Raw genomic sequence first — 21,074 nt, forward strand, 5'->3', positions numbered from 1 at the left:
AGGATGTGGAAGCTTTGGAAAGGGTGCAGAGGAGATTTACTAGGATGTTGACTGGTATGGAGGGAAGGTCTTACGAGGAAAGGCTGAGGGACTTGAGGCTGTTTTCGTTGGAGAGAAGAAGGTTGAGAGGTGACTTAATAGAGATATATAAGATAATCAGAGGGTTAGATAGGATGGACAGGGAGAGCCTTTTTCCAAGAATGGTGACCGCGAGCACGAGGGGGCATAGCTTTAAATTGTGAGGTGATGGATATAGGACAGATGTCAGAGGTAGTTTCTTTACTCAGAGAGTAGTAAGGGTATGGAAGGCTTTGCCTGCAACGGTAGTAGATTCGCCGACTTTAAGTACATTTAAGTCGTCATTGGACAAGCATATGGACGTACGTGGAATAGTGTAGGTTAGATGGGCTTCAGATTGGTATGACAGGTTGGCGCAACGTCGAGGGCTGAAGGGCCTGTACTGCACTGTAATGTTCTATGTTCATGGCAACATTGGAGCTGTGTTTCAGTGCGGTTACTGAAAGTACACAGCTCCCACAAAATACTACCCATTGTCACCATATCACTTCAGTCTGACATTGTGTTGGTGAAAATAAGCTTAATCTTTTTTTTTGGTTGGAAACATACAAGGTCATCTTTAAAAATTTCATTGAAGTCAACTTCAGAGTGATGTGAGTGGGACAAAGTGACATCCAATTCACTTTGCTCTCCTTTGAATAGGATACAGCATTGGATAGTATTCATACTTAAAACACACACATTCTTAAACCCAGTTTAATGTATGAGTTCCTACAGCCGCAGGCAGTAGAGATGGAGTCAATGGATGGGAGGCTGGTTTGTGTGATGGACTGGGCTGAGTTCACACTCTCTGTCATGTCTTGCGGTCTTGGGAAGAGCACTTGCTGTGATGCATCCAAACAGCATGCTTTCTATGGTGCATCTATAAAAATTGGTAAGAGTCATTGCGGGATATCGAATTTCCCTTGCCTTCTGAGGAATTAGGTGTGCTTTCTTGCCTGTAGTGTCAACATGAGTGCACCAGGACAGGTTCGTGGTCACAGTTACTCGGAGAAACTTGAAGCTTTCAAATCCCTCCACCTCAGCACTACTCAGAGAGGGTGGGGATGATACAGAGTGTTACCAGTACCACGTTCATTGCCCATGTCCAATTACCCTTGAGAAGTTGGTGATGAACTAGTTTCTTGAGTACGACAGAATGGTTTGCTGGGCTGCTTCACAGAGCAGTTAAGAGACAAGCAATCACAAAAATGTCCAGCACAAGACAGAAAAGCAGATTTTAAAAAAGGGGCATTCTAGAATTAGCTGGGTTTTTACACGCATCCAGAGTTGAAACATTAACTCTTTTTTCACAGACGGTGTCAGACCAGCCATCTTCCTCCAGCATTACCTTAGTTTCTTTCAGATTTCCAGCCTCGGCAATAATTTGTTTTTATTGGGACCTGTTAGTTTCAGGGTCACCACTATATTTTTATTCAGGTTTCATGCAATTAGCAGAATTTAAATCCCCAAGGTGGGCTGGTGGGATTATGAGCTCGCGTCCCTGGCTGACCAGGCTGTGACTACCATGCGGCTGTTAGAGAGACAGTAACAAGCAAATATGTTCCGGGGGTAAAAAACAGGTATTGCTGGAAAAGCTCAGCAGCGATTTTGGAGAGAAACCAGAGTTAATGTTTCGGCTGGAACGGCCCTTCCTCGGAACTGGACCACACTCGGGGCATTTTGGAAATGGATGAAAGCAGTATAAAGCCGCAGGCAGTGGGTTTTGTGGGGAATGCTTTGGGCTATATTTGCATCAATCAATAGCACAGAGCAGCGCCAGGAATGCTGGAGAAACTGAAAACAAAAAGTGAGCCTTCTTCAAACGTTAACTCTGTGTTTCCCTCTGGACAGAAGGTGCCGGCCGTGCTGAGTTTCAGTTTGGGTTGGTGTGCAGTTAGCTCTCCCCCTGGTTGGAGCAGGAGGCAGGGAGGGCTGCGTCCGCTTCCTGCTCTGTGCTGGCAGCGTGCCGCTGTTGCCTGGAGACAGTTTGTTACACCGGCCCAGCTGATGGTGACTGGAGACCAGCTCCCAGGGGTGGAGCGGGTAGGGGGAATGCTGTGTTCACCACAACTCACTCCAGCAGAGAGACAGAGAGAGAGAGAGAGAGTTCCCACTCGGCTTGTTATTTCCCAGGCAAACCTCGGTGAAACCATGGCTTCTAGGAGTGCCGGGACCCTCATAACTAACTACAATGCGACATACATTCCTCCTGCCTTAATGCCAGGGTAAGGTTAATGAAACAAAAACAGGAATTACTGGAAAAGCTCTGCAGGTCTGGCAGCATCTGTGGAGAGAAATCAAAGTTAACGTTTCGGGTCCAACAACCCTTCCTCAGAAGTTAAGTCCTGCTGAGTTTCTCCAGCAATTTCTGTTTCTGAGTTCCAATATCTGCAGTTATTTTGTTTTTTTGAAAAGATTAATGATACCTTGAGAATATTCGATATCAGGATTTGTGTTGATTGGGGTGTCCTAGAAATATGACTGAGGAGGTCGCAGTGTTCTTGCTTAAAATCACTCAGGCTCAGCAATCCAGAGCTGAACTGAGATTTTACACAGCCTCAGCAGGAATGTTTTGTCACTTCAGCCCCAACCCCCAGGTCTATATCTTTCTGTTTATATATTTTATGGTTTTGTTTTCAGAAAAACAACAGTTTGCTATGTTAAATCACAAAACATTTCTGTTCCAGTTCATAATGCTTCGTAAGTTACACTTGACCCAAGGCCTCCAAAAGATCAGTCATTTCCAAACTCAGCCAGATTTGCCCTGAGGTAGAATTATAGTTGCACAAAAATAAAACCACTTGCCCTCCCACGGCATTAGGGCAAGGCACTGGCATGGAACAGGGATTGGCTGACTGGTACAAGACAGAGAATGGGGATAAAGGGGTTCTTGTCAGGATGGCAGTGGAGTTGCACAGGGGTCAAGATCGATATTAGATTTGAAATTAGAGGTTCATTCTGTTCATGTGTTTGGGCGCACCTACCTGTATTAGCCAGCCAACAGAGCCTTCCTTGTGATACTTGGATTGGATAGCCTGACATCTCACTGCTACCAGACCGATGCTGGCCTGCCACTCTTTATTTCCCAGTTTTCAATGGTGAGGGGAAATGTTTGTAAAATAATGACAGAAAAAAACAATCATTTTTAAAATACCCTTATGTTTCTTTTCTCTCCAGCACTGCACACAACAGTTTCCTGGAAATTAATCTTTACTTTCTGGAGAATTCAGGTCAGTCCTGGATGGTTAGCAGTCCTAGCAATGAATAATTGACAATTTGATAAGACAATCTCAAATGGGCTCAGAGGGACGTGTAAGAGTATCTTGTGATGGCATCCTTATGTTTGGGCTAAATTATCCAGGCCCAAATCCCACCTGCAACAGAGGTGTGTCCATTCTGTTGATAAAATGGTCTCAAATGTTGATTTATACAGTACAGATCATTATGTCTGCACCTTCTCATTTGAACAGCAGACCATTTCCCAACTCTTTCCTTTTTTATTGCCTTGGTCAAACTCCCTTTTGATAATTGCTATTAAATAGGTTCCTACCAGCCTATCAGGCAGTATACCCTGGAAACAGCATAAATAAAGAGAAATTGTCTAAACCCTTCCAAGTTTTGAGAACCTGCAAGAAATCTCCTCCTGGTTTTGTCTACCGTACGGAGAACAATTCCATCCTCTACAATATCTCCATGTAACTATAATTCCTCATCCTCGGAACTAACCCAGTCAATTTCTTCTGTAACTTTGACAAAGCCTTTACATTTCTTCTTAAAGCACACTTGTCAGATGTGGACACAACATTCTAATTGGAACTGAAGGAGTGTTTATAAGGTGAAGCATAACTTTTATGTCTGTAGGTTGATTTACAAATCTCCATGTGTTTTATTAAGTGCCATGTTAATTTGTTCTGCCATCTTCAAAGATATGTACACCAAGCCTTCAAACCTCTGTAATGCATCCCTGTAAGATTGCACCATTTTGTTTATTTTGTCTCATTCTTCCCAGCAAGGTACCTCTGTTCTTATATCTCCTTTAAAATGGTACCATTTAGCTAGCATTGTCCCTCTTGTCTCTGCAGCGTTGGCTGTGGGCAGGATGAGCCAGCTGACCATGGCACCATGGTGCAGAAGGCCATTCAAGAGGGGAAAGCAAAAAGACAAGTTATCGGGGATTCTGTAATTAGGGGTTAGATAGTATCCTTTGTGAGCCAGATTGGGAGTCCCGCAGGGCGTGTTTCCTACCCAGTGCCCGGGTGCAGGACATCTCCGACTGGCTTGAAAGGATATCAGAGCAGGAGGGGAGGATCGAGTTATGGTCCACTTTGGGACTAACAACATAGGCAAGGCTAGGATGGAGGACCAGTTAGGGGAGTATAAAGCACTAGGAACAGAATTAAGGAACAGATCCTCAAGAGTCATAATCTCCGGATTACTACCAGAGTCACGTGCAAATTGGCATAGAGATAAGAAAATTAGGGAAATAAACACATGGCTAAGGGAGTGGTGTGGGAAAGAGGGATTCCATGTCATGGGGAATTAGCATCAGTTTTGGAACTGGGAGGTATCTGTACCAATGGGAACGGGTCTCCATCTGAACTGATCCAGAACCAGTGTTCTAGCAAAAAGGATAAATAGGGTGGTCAGTAGGACTTTAAATTTGTGAGTCGAGCAGAGGCGGGGGGGGGGGGGAGGGAAAGCAACAGGAAGTATGGTGATAAATGAAAAGGGAAGCAGCAGGTTAGTATGTGTGCAGGAGGGTTTAAGTTCAAGGCAGACTATGAAAGAAGCAAACATGAAGGGTAACTCAGGAGATATTAGAGATGTTGTGAATCACGATGGTAAGGAAACTAGCATAAGAGCACTTTACCTGAATGCTCGTAGCATTCGGAACAAGGTTGTTGAGTTAATGACACAAATCATCATGAGCTAATATGATTTGATAGCCATCATGGAGACATGGTTGCAGAATGGTCATGGTTGGGAATTAAATATCCAGGGGTACCAGACTATTCAAAAGGACAGACAGGAATGCAAGGGAGGTGGTGTAGCTCTCATATTCAAGGATGGCATCAGGGCTGTGCTGAGAGATGGGACAGGTTCTATGGAGCATGAGGTCGAATCCATTTAGGTGGAAATTAGGAATTCCTAGAAGAAAAAGTCACTGATAGGCGTAGTCCATAGGCCATCACATAATAACATCACATTGGGATGGGCAATAAACAACTAATGCCTGCAAAAATGGTATGGCTATTATCATGGGGAGTTTTAATCTGCATGTAGATTGGTTGAACCAGCTCGGTCAGGGTAGCTTTGAGGAGGGGTTTGTTGAGTGAATCCGTGATAGGGTTCATGAACAGTATGTAATGGAACCGATGAGGGAGCAAGCTATGCGAGATCGGGTCCTGTGTAATGAAACAGGAATAATTAATGACCTCATAGTCAGGGAACCTCTCGGAAGGAGTGATAACAGAATGGTTGAATTTAAAATACGGATGGAGAGTGTGAAGATAAAATCCGATACTAGGGTCCTGTGCTTGAATAAGGGGGCCTATGGTAGAATGAGGGAGGATTGGCTAAAGTAGACTGGAAACAGAGACTTTATGGTGGGACAGTTGATGAGCAGTGGAGGACCTTCAAAGCAATTTTTCAAAGTGCTCAACAAAAGTATATCCCAGTGAAAAGGATGGACTATAAGAAAAGGGATAATCTGCCATGGGTGTCCAAGGAAATATGGGAGGCTATCAAAGTAAAAGAGAAGGCATATAAAAGGGCCAAAAACAGCAGGAATCCAGAAAGTTGGGAAACTTTAAAGGTCAACAGAAAGCCACAAAAGGAGCTATAAAGAAAGGTAAGAAAGAACATGAGAAAAAACTAGCTCAGAATATAAAGACAGTTGGCAAAAGTTTCTATAAATATATAAAATGAAGAAGAGTGGCTAAAGTAAATGTTGGTCCTTTAGAGGATGAGAAGGGGCAGTTAGTTACGGGATATGATGAAATGGCTGAGGCAGCAAACAGGTATTTTGTATCAGTCTTCACAGTGGAAGACACTAATAACATGCCAGTAAGTGACAGAGACAAAGGTAGGTAAGGACCTGGAAACAATCATTATTACAGAAGAGTTAGTGTTGGGCAAGCTAATGGAGCTAAGGATAGATAAGTCTCCTGGCCCTGATGCAATGCATCCTAGGGAACTAAAAGAGATGGTGGGAGAAATAGCAGGTGGACTGGTGATAATTTGCCAAAATTTGCTGGACTCTGGGGCAGTCCCAGCAGATTGGAAATTAGCAAATGTGACACCACTGTTTACAAAGACAAGTACACAAAAGATGGGGAATTATAGACCAGTGAGCTTAACCTCTGTAGTGGGGAAGATGCTTGAGCCTATTATCAAGGAAGAAATAGCAGGGCATCTCAAAGTAAATTGTCCCATTGTACTGATGCAACATGGGTTCATGAAGATCATGCTTCACAAATCTTTTGGAATTTCACGAAGATACTTCAGGCAAGGTAAACAATGGGGACCCAGTGGAAGTGGTGTACCTAGATTTTCTAAAGGCCTTTGACAAGGAGCTGCACATGGGGCTGCTGCATAACATAAGAATTCATGGTGTTGGGGTAGAGTATTAGCGTGGATAGAGGATTGGTTGACTGACAGGAAGCAAAGAGTGGGAATAAATGAGTGTTATTCTGGCTGACAATCAGTGCTGTTCCTCCGGGATCGATGTTGGCAATGTAATTATTTACAATTTATATTGATGATTTGGAGTTGGGGACCATGTGTTTGGTGTCAAAATTTGCTGATGACACTGAGATGAGTGGCAGAGCAAAGTGTGCAGAGGACTGTGAAACTTTGCAGAGGAACGTAGATACATTGAGTGAGTGGGCAAAGGTCTGGCAGATGGAATACAATGTTAATAAATGTGAAGTTGTGCATTTTGGTCAGAGTAACAGTAAAAGGGATTATTACTTGAACGGTAAAATGTTGCAGCATGCTGTTATGCAGAGGGACCTGGGTGTCCTTGTGTATGAATTGCAGAAGGCTGGTCTGCAGGTACAACAGGTAATTAGGAAGGCAAATGGAATTTAGTCCTTCATTGCTAAAGAGTGGTAATGTTACATCTGTACAAGGTACTGCTGAGGCCACACCTGGAGTACTGCATGCAGTTTTGGTCTCCTTACTTGAGAAAGGATGCACTGGCACTGGAGGGGGTGCAGAGGAGGTTCACTAGGTTGATTCTGGAGTTGAGGGGGTTGGCTTATGAGGAGAGACTGAGTAGACTGGGATTATATTCATTGGAATTTAGAAGAATCTTATAGAAACGTGAAATTATGAAGGGAATTGATAGAATAGAAATAGACAGGATGTTTCCATTGGTAGGTGAAACTAGGACAAGAGGGTATGGTCTCAAGATTAGAGGGACCAGGTTTAGACCTGAACTGAGAAGGAACTTCTTCACCCAGAGGGTTGTTAGTCTGTGGAATTCCTTGGCCAGGGAAGTAGTTGACGCGACGTCAGTAATCACTTTTAAATCCAAGGTAGAGACTTTTTTGAAAAATAAAGGAAGTAAGGGATATGGTGAAAACGCGGGTAAGTGGAGCTGAGTCCACGAGAAGACCAGCCATGATCTTATTGTGGGGTGGAGAGAGCTCGAGGGCCCAGGTGGCCCACTCCTGCTCTTTGTTCTTGTGTTCTTCTCCTGGTGCCCAAACCAAACCATTGAACTTCAATTACCATCTGCCTGCCCACTTTACCAACCTGTTTATGACTCCTTGTTGCCTATTGCCATCTTCCTCACTGTTTACTAAAGTCCCAAGTTTTATGCCAGCTACGGTTTTCACTGTATGTCTGAGTACCTCGCCACATCTTTGAAGTAATTTATTTAAAATGGAAGAGCTTATCAAATGTTAAAGCTCGACATGGTATAAGCAGAATTAGAAATAGTAAAGAATTCACATGTGAAACGTGTAATATTTGAGGGCCCATCATGCAAATTCAGCTCCAAGAAAATTCCAGTTGCTCAAATGGCTTTCATTTCCTTTTAATGTGAAATCTCAACAAGGATCAGCCTGTTGTTCAAACCACAATGACTCTGCTGACTATCGAAACAATACTGAATATCTGCGAATCACATCAGATACCTCTTTCAATACATCTTCGGCAAAGTTACGTAGATCGTTAAGAAGTGGAGAAGGTGAGGGGGAGACTCAGCAAAGCTGTTTAAGAAGATGAAATGTTTTGATAGTGTAAATAAGGACCCAGTGTTTCTAATGGCAGAAGGCCAGGAATCAAATGTCACAGAAGCTGAAAATTGTGATGCTCTGTGAAACATTGACTAAAAGAATGAGGGTGACTCAGTGGTTAGCACTGCTGCCTCACAGCACCAGGGACCCAGGTTCAATTCCAGCCTCGGGCGACTGTGTGGAGTTTGCACATTCTCCCCCGTGTCTGTATGGGTTTGCTCCGGTTTCCTCCCACAATCCAAAGATGTGCAGTTCAGGTGGATTGGCCCAAGTTAAATTGCCCATAGTGGTAGGGGAATGGGTCTGGGTGGGTTACTCTTCGGAGGGTCAGTGTGGACCTGTTGGGTCTAAGGGCTTGTTTCCGCGCTGTAGGGAATCTAAAATAAAAGCTGGTTAAATAATAAGTTTAAGAAGGAATTTAGAAAAAGTATGGATCTAATGTGGATGGCTGGCAAAAATGGCAACCACCTAGAGACTGGTGATGACAGCAACAATGATATTTTCCGAAGTGCTTTGACATCCCTGTGGGCAACAGCAATGCCTGTGTTTCCCTTACAGCATTAATGAAGTTTGGAGTGTGAAGGCCTGTTCGAACCAAACACAATTCTGTGACCAGGAGCCAGTTATAGCTCTAACCTGGGGTATTGGTAGACGCCAGCCTCGCTACAGACATTGAATATGCCATTAAGGCTTGTCCTCTGGTCCAGAGCAGAGGTGAGCTCCAAGATGACTGCTCAGAAGCCATTGAGCAAAACAGTTCTGAGGAATGGTCACCAGACTTGAAGTGTTAACTTTGATTTCTCATCACAGATGCTGCCAGACCTGCTGAGCTTTTCCAGCAACTTCTGTTTTTGTTGTTGAGTGAAACTGGATTGTCTGCCCAGTTTTACGCTCGTTCAGATAGATTGAATGTAGATTTTACGCTTGAACAAGAACTGATGCACAGGTATTTAACTCAACCCAGCAGTGCCATCTTTGTTCCAGGCAGCTGCCATGGTGAGGCAGTGCAAAGACATGTTTGTCTGCATGGTCTCTGTGCTGTGTTATGTTGACATTGACATTGACAATAAATGCAGCCTAGGGAGCTAGGATTATTGTTATACTGATACTGGGCTAAATTCCCTCTGTGCTGCAACAGGCTACACTTCTGGGTTCTCTATAAAGAAATATAGAACACACTATTTAGTATTCAGATGGTTTGATTAGTCAGGATGTATTGATATTGCATAGTTTCTCCTGTTTATAAGCAGCGTTGCATTCTGTGTGCTTATTATCAATCTTGATTATTCTTAACCCAAACCCTCCCATATCCACATCAGAGATTGCATATACCTGATATAGTCCTGACAAGCATTCTGTGTTAAAATTTCCTGGGAATTTCCTACTTCTGATAGGCTGGTTTCTACTTCCTGGAACTCTACAAATGTCTCTAATGCTGAGCTCAGAGTCTGAGACTTGGACCAGATTCCCTGGCACTTGGCTGGATACCTAAGCTGGAAACATTATGTGTTAATACATGGTCTGACTCAGTGGTCAACCAACACAACTGGACTGGCCACCACAACAGTGACTCCAGTCATAATCCGACCTCACTCCTCAGCCTCATTAACCTGCCAACACAACCTGAGGCATCTTTCCCATTCAATTACCAACTACTCTCTCATGCACTCAACAACTGGAGACTTTAAAAACAGATCTGGCTGTGGCAGCTAGTCTCAGGAAAGAGAGAGGTGTCCTGGCTTTGTCCATTCCCCCGTTGTCCTGGATTTCCTCATGGATGACCCATAGATACTTCAGCCAGCTGAAATAGCCAGGGGACAGAACTATCCACATGTAGTCTCAATACTGACTGGAAGATCTGGGATATGTGTATGTATATACAAACTAGAAGCTGGAGTAGGCCACTCAGCCCCTCAAGTCTGCTGTGCCATGCACTAAGAACATGACTGATCAGATTATGGCTTTAACTCCATATTCCCGACAACTCCAATAGATTCTTGAGTCAGTAGGGAATCCAAGGCTATCTAGCTCCACCCTAATGGAGGGTTGAATGACTCTGCCTCCACTGTTGTTTGGGGAAGAGAGTTCCCAAGACTCATAACCCTCCAAAAAAAACTTCTCTTCTCAATTTTAAATGAAGTTCCCATATTTTTAAACTGCATCCTCTAGTTCTAGTCAACTGTGTCTAGTCTACTGTATTTGCTGCTGATATAATGGTATCCTTTATATTAGAATCACAGAACCCCTTTGGTGTGGAAAAAGGCCATTCAGTCCATCGAATTTGCACTGACCCTCCAAGGAGCACCTCACCTCATCCTGATGTCACATTACTAACCTGAAACAATGTACCTTCCACTGCTGCACATTTACTCTGCATTAAAGGAGAATACAGGACATTTTCAGCACAGTATTACCTCATCTCTTTAACCATCATACTTTGTCTATCCATCTATGATTTCAGGAAAAAGAATTTAGTGTCATGCTGCACTATTTCTGGTAAGAGGTTTGACACCTTGAAAGTTTCAGTTTTACAGTGTCTGATTTGTAAAATTGACTGACATTTCACCATTTGCTTATTTTGTACGACTGCTGGGAACCAATTTAACCTCCAAATTTTCTTCACAAGCATCCTCTTTAAAGAAATATTTCCTGAAACTTTTTTTTTTAGTTGATGTACTCTTATAAGACAACAATCCCAACCCAGTGAAATTTTGTTTTGTCATGTTAAATAAACTGTAAAGTAAAACATTTGTGATGCTATTCAGATTCATCATGCTGCAATTGAAAAGCTGATCCATTTTACAATAACAGTATAAGGCTGAGACATGGTTGTCATGGAAGAAAAGTTGGAGATTCATCAGAATATTATAAAGTAACAACATTTCAAACAGCCATCCATTTTATTTAAGAAAATAAAACTCCATTATCGAAGAAATATCAGTGAGCGAGTATCATTAGCCCCTTATTTGATTAAAGAAATAGCATTCCTATATGCTGAGATTACTGCAGCAATTATTTTTTGGAATAATCTGAGCAGCTGGTCCACATCATCTCGCATTAATTATATTTGGAGAGCTGTGATAACCTGGATCGAGACAAAAAAGCTGTAGATGCTGGAATCCAAGGTAGACATGCAGGAGGCTGGAAGATCACAGCAAGCAAGGCAACATCATGAAGAAAAGTTCCACCCGAAACATCAACCTGTCCACCTCCTGATGCTGCCGAGCTTGCTTTGTTCTTCCAGCCTCCTGCATGATAACCTGGAGACAGTCTTCATATCTCTTCAGGGTGACAGTCTGGTTCTCATTTTCATTTAATTGGGTCAGGACTGCTTTTGCAGTCCCTGCCTAAGCTCTGAATTACATTTCTAATAGGTCAGAGTCCCCTTTAGGATTACAAAGCATCATCAAGATGGTGGCAGAGTGGGCCTCCTGAGCTGGGGCTCATCTACTCCCACTGCTTTTCTCTCGTGTTTTTCTCTCATTTCTTGTTCTTTTCCTTCTCCTACTTCTTGCCCTGAGCTCAGGCAGCATCGACGGTGGCGAGGGATATTCAAGGTAGAGCATTGACAGAGCCTAACGACAGAGAGGTGAGTTAAAATAGTATTAGAAGCTCCTCTGATCAATCAGACTCGAATACCGTAAAGAGGAAAAGAAAGTGAGGTCCCTCACATGTGTGCTCCAACTATAAACGTGAAATAGACTTGTTGCAGTTGGTATTAAAACCCAACATTAATTGCATTTCCCAGCCTATTGAGGTTAATCAGGAATGAATAAATCTTGCAGTACATCTCTGAGTTTTGGTCATACAATAATAAACTATATTGACTGAACCAATCTCCTTCTTTGTCAACTCTCATGGACAATACACAATGGTTTGATTCCCTAATTACAGACTCTCAAAAATTCATCAAATCTCCTCTAACAGTATCTTATCATCACCCCCTGCAGGTACCTGTCCAAATCACATGCCATGCTGACTTGGCATAGCAGCACCGTTTGTTCACTATGTCTGAGTCAAAGTCTTGGAGCTCCCTTCTTAACACCACTCTGGATGTCCTTTCACCCCAAGATCTGGAGCAGTTCAAGAAGGCAGCTCACCATTACCGTTTCTGTGGAATGACCAATAAATGCTGACCAAGTCAGTGACACCCACTCCTCATGAACAATTATTAGCAGGACTGTGACACTGTCAGAAGTCCCATTATCTGATCACTTCCTGCCAACTCCTAAAGGCTGCTACCTCCAGAGGTGACTGTTTAACTAAAATGTCTTCATTACATACGAGGGAGGGTAATATACCCCTCAAGAACTTCCTTGCAGAGCATGCAGATGGAATAAATATCTGACCAGATCACAATCTTCCTTACTGTGTAATCCTTAAGCATCATTGAAGAATCGTTGATATGTACGGACTGAATTGAACTTCTGTTATTTGTTATATTCTTGTTTCCAGATACCGTGGTTATGTCCCGACCATAAATTTTACATATGGTGATACTTATGGAAATGCTACCAGGAAGTACTTCCAAGATTTCCGTCTCTCAGCTCTGAATACAAGTCAGAGTCCTTACAGCAAAGGAGGGCAATTTCCAACAGTTTACTCCAATGACCCCACTCTTGTAATAGCGGATCGGTCTCACAACTGGAATAGATGGTTATTCGGTCCCAAATGGTCCAGGTATGATGTGGATTTTGACAGAAATGAAGAATTGAAAAAGTTTGATAAGGTAAGATGAAATAATCAGACAATTACTTTTAATGTGAACAGAGGTGATTGATATCCACATTCTCCATAATTTCACATTGTCCTTTGGCCACATAAAACAGATGCTTTCTAATATTTCATGCACACCGTTGGGCTCATGTTTGGAGGTTTTCAAATGGATAGCCATTCTCTCCAGAACTCAGAATGTTATCACAGGACTCAGTTCATCTGCGTATAAGAAAGCGTAAAATATCATGCTTACAAAAGAGATTTGGACCAGCAGTTCCTTGCCAACATTAGTCAGTTTTAAATTCAAGATTGAAACCCCTGCAAGTGATATAATTGACAGCAGAAGAACCTTCTACAGTTTGTAATTCTGCTGTAATTATTAAAGTGATGTCACATCATTGACTAAGAGATAAGATGATGATTTCATTAACCAGCTACACATTTGTCAACCATACATCAAAATACAAACTGTTTAGAAAAATCAAAACTATTAGCATTAAAATCATGAGTATTTTTTTTCCAAGCTGTCAACATAAATTAATGGTTCATAAATCTCATGAGTGACTTATTTAACCTGTAATGGGTCAGAGATATTTGCAAACACAACTATTATTAAATCTGAAAATGTTTTACGAAACAACTTTTCTTTAAAAAATGCTCCCTGTTAGCAGTTGGTCATTTTGTTTCAATGCACAGAGAATTGTTTTTTTCACCTGAGGAGGAATTTTATCACCTCCAACTTGTCTATCTGAAAGCATACTGTCTTAAGTAAACACCTTTCTGTTCCTTCCTCACCATTCTCCTCTACAATGGAGAGCTGGTAAGGCATCGGGCCTTAGTTTGCTTAAATCATCTTTTAAAAAGCTTTTTTTCAGAATAGACTTCCATCTTTACCCCATACATGCACATCTCAATCTTTAGTTGGTGCTTGATGTAAAAATAAAGCGTTTAGTTTCCTGTTTGTGTGTCAGTTGAAGTCATTTAATGTGATTGGCTGATTGGTTAGTGTGAAGGTGTCACTATCATCAGCTACAATATCACTGCACAGGCAGAGATCTGAAATTATCTCCAGACGGATCACTGGATCTCCCTACACAATATACTTTGTGTTCAGCACCAAAGGTGTTAATGCTGAGGAACATAGACCATTACAGCGCAGTACAGGCCCTTCGGCCCTCAATGTTGCACTCACCTGTGAAACCAATCTAAAGCCCATCTAACCTACATTGTTCCATTATCATCCATATGATTATCCAATGACCATTTAAATGCCCTTAACATCGTTGAGTCTACTACTGTTGTCGGCAGGCCATTCCATGCCCCTACTATTCTCTGAGTAAAGGAACTACCTCTGACATCTGTCCTATATCTATCACCCCTCAATTTAAAACTATGTCCCCTCATGCTAGCCATCACCATCCGAGGAAAAAGGCTCTCACTGCTCGCCCTATCTAACCCTCTGATTATCTTATATGTCATAATTAAGTAATCTCTCAACCTTCTTCTCTCTAATGAAAACAGCCTCAAGTCCCTCAGCCTTTCTTCGTAAAACCTTCCCTCCATACCAGGCAACATCCCAATAAATCTTCTCTGAACCCTTTCCAAAGCTTCCACATCCTTCCTGTAATGCGGTGACCTGAACTGTACACAATACTCTAAGTGCGGCTGCACCAGAGTTTTGTACAGCTGCAGCATGACCTTGTGGCTCCGAAACTAATCCCGCTACCAATAAAAGCTAACACACAGTATGCCACCTTAACAACCCTGTCAACCTGGGTGGCAACTTTCAGGGATCTAAGTACATGGACACCATGGACTGTACACAAAATCAGGCTGTTGTATTGCGGAGCTGAAGTAACAAAGGAAAGGTTAATTCTTACAGTGTTGCCAGAGAAAATTATGGGAGAGCAAATTACCAGGAAGGCCTGAACATTGTGATCATACATAATCAAAGTGGGAACAAGGAATAATGCCAATTAATTCTTTATGAAATCTGTTTTAAAATGTATTTTCACAACAGTTAGCCCAACAACACCGGGAGAACTACAAGGATAAGACAGGCACTATACCCAGAGTTGATCATTTTGTGATGGCTGGAACAGAGGTGGACAAATTCCCTTGTTTACCGAATATGTGAGTATGATAGGGTTGAATGAACTCAAAATGAATTATGACTATTATTGTAACAGATCATTTGGTGAAATGGTGCATAACAGATTTCTTACTGTTTGGTAAGAAATTATAAGAATTACGGAAAGCCAGAAATTTAAATTCCATTTCCTTTCTAACGTACCTCTACATGTGCAATCTATATTTCAGTATAATTCACACACTAATCATGTACTGGCAAATAATAAGATTTTCCAAAAACATTTTGTGGGTACCCCTAAACAAGTACATTTTCCATAAATAGTGGAGGGCCTTTTTACTATATTACAGGTTTAATCATCAAATCCCTACAATATGGAAGCAGGCCATTCAGCCCATCAGGTCCATACCAACCCTCCAAAGAGCATCCCACCCAGACCTGCCCTCCTACCCTATCCCTGCAACTCTCCATTTCCTATGGCTAACCCACCTAACCTGCACATCTTTGGACAGTGCGAGGAAACCGGAGCACCCGGAGGAAACCCATGCAGACACAGGGAGAATGTGCAAACTAGACAGGAAATAGACAGTGCAGTGGTCTGACTGAAAATCTCATCTCAAGATATGTTCATATAGCAGTCACATGTGACTCTATACCACTGCAGACCTATCATGAGTTACTGCCAATGAGTCCAAACCTCATGGTTTATGTGCATGGCATATATGACACAGGCTAATGTATAGGAAATTACTATATGACACAGGCTAATGTATAGAAAATTACTCCAACCAATTTTAAACTATTTGTCCATGTGACTTCCCTGGTTGGGCCAGCTTTTAATGCCCATCCCTAAGCTCTGTGAGAAGGTGGTGGTGAACTGGAATCCTGAATCATTGGAGTCAGTTTGATACAGGTATATCCTGGCCTCTATTCCTAATGAAGGGCTTTTGCCCGAAACATCGATTTTCCTGCTCCTCAGATGCTACCTGACCTCCTGTGCTTTTCCAGCACCACTCTGATCTAAACTCTGGTTTCCAGCATCTGCAGTCCTCACTTTTGCCTATATTCTGTTAAGGAGACAGTTGCAGGATTTTGACCCAGTGACAGTGAAGGAACAGCGATATCATACTAAGTCGGGACTTTGACAGAGAGACTTGGAGACAGACCTGTAGATAGTGGCATTCCCATGTGTCTGTTGCCCTTGTCATTATAGATGGTAAGTAAATGTGGATGTAGAAGGATGTCTAAAGATGAATGTTTGCAGGGCAAAATATAAATGGTACACACTGCTGCTACTGAGCATCAGTAGTGGAGTGAGTGAATGTTTGTGGACATGGCTACATTACCCAAGATGCTGTCAAGCTTCTTGAGCAATATCAGTATGGAACTCTTCCCAGCAAGTAGGAAGTCATCGAGTAACTGAGGTCTACAGCACAGGAAAATGCCCTTCAGCCCACAGAGTCTGTGCTGGTCAATAACAACCACCTAACTATTCCGATCCTATTTTCAAGCACTTGGGTCTGCAAGTGCATTTCGGAATACAGTGTATTTCTTAAATGTCATGAGGGTTTCTGCCTTGATCATTCTTCCAGGCAGTGAGTTCCAGATTCCCATCACCCTCTGGGAGAAAGCAAATTCCTCACATCCCCTCTCAACTTCCTGCCCCTTACAGGTTGGCTAAGATATAGGAAGACGGACAATTATATAGCATCTTTCATGTCCTAAAGTGCTTTACTGTGAATGGAATAGTTTTGAACAGTAGTCATTGTTGCAGTGTGGGGAGCACTGTCATCAATTTGGGCACAGCATGGTCTCACAAACAATAAGATCATCAGGGCTTTTTTTGTGATATTGATTGAGGGGATAAATACTGATCCGGCCAACTCCCCTTGCTGTCTATTGAAACAGTGAATGGGATTTTGTTCATGTGCTCCTGAGAGGGCAGAGGGGATCCTGGGTTATGGATTCACGCAAAATTCAGCACTTCTGACAGCCTTGATTTGGTTTGTTAAAGTCTTGGAGTGGGAGAACTCAAAACCTTGGGACACAGAGGAGTGAGCACATGGAGTCATGGTCAGAGGGCTGCAGAATCTCTTTCAACCACATCCCAATAAATGAGCAGAGGAACCTGGCATAGCATGCGGTGTGCGCCGTCTAAACATAATTCATTATATTGCCAGTCATTAGTTATTAACACAAAGCAACATTCTCTGTGGTATTATGTGGTCATTGATAAGAATAACATCTTCATTTTTTGACTTACTCACCCATTGCCGCACATCAGCAGCTACTTGGTAAAGGCAGTAGCCATTTTGCAGCAGTGAGATATTTGCTATTACCCTCTGCCTTGTAGGTGGTGGAAAGGCTTTAGGGACAGGAGATGAGTTATTTGCTGCTCGATTCCCAGCCTCTGACCTGCTCTTGTAATCACAGTATTTATATGGCTAGTCCAATTCATTTCTAGTCAGTTGTAACCTCTGGCTGTTGATGTAGGAGATTCACTGATGGTAATGTCATTGAATGTTGAGGGGCAATAGCCAGGGTCTCTCTTGTTGGAGATAGTCATTGCCTGGTACAGTGTGGCAGGAATATTACTCGCCATTTGTCAGTCCAAACTTGGATTGTATATGGCCGTGTATCCGAGGAGTTGTGAATGACACTGAACATGAGCAAACATCCCAACTTTGGTCTGACTGAAGGATGGTCTTTGATGATCCTGCTAAAGAAAGCTGGGTCTAGGACACTACCCTGAGGACCTCCTGTAGAGATGTCAGGGAACTATGATTTCCAATGTCCAACAATCACAAACACCTTCCCATGTGCTATGTAGTTCTCCAATGAGTCTTCCCTCCCAGATCCCATGACTCTAGTTTTGCTATGGCTCCTTGATGCCATACTTGGTCAAAAGCTCCCATTAGATCATCATGGTGTGATTCAAAACCAAGTCCTCAAATTATTTTCTGTATCCCTGGATTACTAGTCTAACAACAATACCACTACACCATGCCCGAAACGTCGATTCTCCTGTTCCTCGGATGCTGCCTGACCTGCTGTGCTTTTCCAGCACCACACTCTTGACTGTGATCTCCAGCATCTGCAGTCCTTACTTTCTACTACCTGACAAGTCTTCCAAGTTGGATACTATCTTCTGCCTGATGGATATATAAGATATATATCATTTGATAACATTTTGAATGTGTCCTTTTCCTTAGAGCTAAGTTTACATTCCCCCCGAGGTAGGAATTTCTTTTGGGGGATTATCTTTTACCCGCACTGGGGTTGCTATTGGGAACCACCTGGCCTGTTTGTTAAGGCCTTCCCCATGCCACTGCTGGAATGCTTCCAGAGAATAGGGCAAGGGCACTGCACATACTGCACAGCAATATCCGGGCATTTGGCAGAAGAGTACTTCGTTTGTGATCTGTGCCCAGTGTAGGCCCTGCTCCAAATGGGTGATGACAATTCCCTGCTCTGTCTTGCCCCCTCATCATTGTCTCCTAACCCTCTTATTGTTGACTGGTTTTTACCTTTTGAATCAAGCCTCCATGCTGCTCCACTTGGCTGCTGCTCCAGGTGGCCTCGCTGGGACGGGACAGAGCCACTCCGGGTGGCACTGCTGGGATGAAAGAGCTGCTCCGGATGGGATTGTTGGGATGAGAGGCAGCTGCTCGGGGTGGGATTGTTGGGATGAGAGGGAGCTGCTCTGGGTGAGATTGCTAGGATGGGAAAGCTGCTCTGGGTGGGATTACTGGGATAGACGGAGCTGCTCCGGTGGGATTACTGGGATGAGGCAGCTGTTCTGATGGGATTGCTAGGATGAGTGAGCTGCTCTGGGTGGGATTGCTGGGATGTGAGAGCTGCTCCAGGTGGGATTGCTGGGATGGGAGGGAGCTGCTCCGGGTGGGATTGCTGGGATGGGAGGGAGCTGTTCCCGTGGGATTGCTGGGATGGGAGAGCTGCTCAGGGTGGGATTTCTGGGATGGGAGGGAGCTGTTCCCGTGGGATTGCTGGGATGGGAGAGCCACTCCGGGTGGGATTGCTGGGATGGGAGGGAGCTGTTCTCGTGGGATTGCTGGGATGGGAGAGCTGCTCCTGGTGGGATTGCTGGGATGGGAGGGAGCTGCTCCGGGAGGGATTGCTGGGATGGGAGAGAGTTGCTCTGGGTGGGATTGCTGGGATGGGAGAGAGCTGCTCCGGGTGGGATTGCTGGGATGGGGAAGCTGCCAGTGAGTGACTGACCTGACTCTGAGAACGTTGGAGCGTTCTCCCATCCAAGGGTGGAGGCCACATGCTGAGCACTCAATACTCGCCCAATCAAACCCGGGTGTGTCCTCCTGGCTGCTTATCCCTAACTCTCTAGCTGGGAGTGCCACTGCCTTCATGAATATTCCTAGCAAATTTTTAAGGTAACATTTTTCTGGAACCTAATTTATCTACATCTGTAATATTCTACAATACATTCCTGTTGTGTTATGTTTGAAATGTATGCGTTTCAATACGATGGGTGGCACAGTGGCACAGTGGTTAGCACTGCTGCCTCACAGCGCCAGAGGCCTGGGTTCAATTCCTGCCTCAGGCGACTGACTGTGTGGAGTTTGCACATTCTTCCCGGGTCTGCGTGGGTTTCCTCCCATGTGCAGGTTAGGTGAATTGGCCATGCTAAATTGCCCGTAGTGTTAGGTGAAGGGGTAAATGTAGGGGAATGGGTCTGGGTGGGTGCGCTTCAGCGGGTCGGTGTGGACTTGTTGGGCCGAAGGGCCTGTTTCCACACTGTAAGTAATCTAATCTAATCAAAGCTAAAGTTTCTGTCAGAAATATGACAATTGTGTGAGCACTGAATGCTTGGATTGCAGAATTTTATTCTTAGTACAAAGGTGCTTTATGTTCCATTACAATTACACCCATGTTAAAGGATGCTTACTTTCACAATATTCCCAAGATTTAGAGGTTTATGGTATGTTTTTAGCATTAATTTTGTTTGGGAGTGTCTGTGAAAGAATTTGCAGAAGCTTCCAAAATTGTCCAATTAGTTTTAGATTTACTTTGCCATAATAAGGTTTAATAGTCACAATATATCAGTCTGGTATTGATGGGGGATCAGCTGACCTCAATTTCGTAAAATAATTAAACCAAGTGAAATTGAATGATAGTAAAGAACTTTTTATTAAAATGGTGCTTTCATCTAAATCTCCCTATATTGATGTGCCTTCAGAAAAATAATTACAAGATGATTGTAAAACTGAAAGCAAGAACATTGCTGGTGGTTCCAGACCACAGCATGGCTTACTGCACATGATGGATCATTCTGTTTAAATCAATGGCTTGATATGTGACTCCAAAGCAAACCTGGTGCAGTCTATTTGACATGGTCCATTGGATGGATGAAGTTCAGGAGTTTTGACCGTGTTAATATTTTATGAGATTGCTCCAGTGTGCAGCTTACCATCTGATATTTGTGTATCTTTGGGATTATGGTTAGTAGAAAATTGTTAAATGTATGTAACTTCACATTGGTTAGCTGCTGGTTTAAAGTTTGTATCCTGACATTTCAGTTGTGAAGCTGAAATCAAAGACTTAATTCTTGATTCTGTTTGTTGCTGGAAAAGATTTTCAAGCCTCCCATTGAAATATTACTTTTTTAAAAAAATACTCAGGGAGATTGACTTTCTTTTTCTCTCCCTGGGAATTAGAGACATAGAGATGTACAGTACGGAAATAGACCCTTCGGTCCAACTCGTCCATATCCGCCACAGTTTCACCTGCACCTCCACACACATCATCTATTGCATCCTCTGCACCCGATGTGGCCTCCTCTATATTGGGGAGACAGGCCGGCTACTTGCGGAGCATTTCAGAGAACCCCTCTGGGACACCCGGACCAACCAACCCAACCACCCTGTAGCTCAACATTTCAACTCCCCCTCCCACTCCACCAAGGACATGCAGGTCCTTGGACTCCTCCA

The 21,074-nt window shown here is 43.2% G+C and overlaps 1 protein-coding gene across 1 annotated transcript in view; it reads left to right on the plus strand.

The window, feature by feature from the left end:
* Nucleotides 1–1,681: 1,681 nt before the first annotated feature.
* Nucleotides 1,682–21,074, plus strand: part of fam166c (family with sequence similarity 166 member C) — a 34,729-nt gene continuing 15,336 nt past the window's right edge. The window contains exons 1-3 of the mRNA XM_043676376.1: nucleotides 1,682–2,285; nucleotides 12,762–13,035; nucleotides 15,043–15,155. Of these exons, the coding sequence (XP_043532311.1) occupies nucleotides 1,843–2,285; nucleotides 12,762–13,035; nucleotides 15,043–15,155 (830 nt within the window). The 5' untranslated portion in view covers nucleotides 1,682–1,842. The remainder of the gene's footprint in view (nucleotides 2,286–12,761; nucleotides 13,036–15,042; nucleotides 15,156–21,074) is intronic.

The sequence above is a fragment of the Chiloscyllium plagiosum genome, chromosome 3 (assembly GCF_004010195.1).
Source record: "Chiloscyllium plagiosum isolate BGI_BamShark_2017 chromosome 3, ASM401019v2, whole genome shotgun sequence".
Classification (NCBI taxonomy): domain Eukaryota; kingdom Metazoa; phylum Chordata; class Chondrichthyes; order Orectolobiformes; family Hemiscylliidae; genus Chiloscyllium; species Chiloscyllium plagiosum.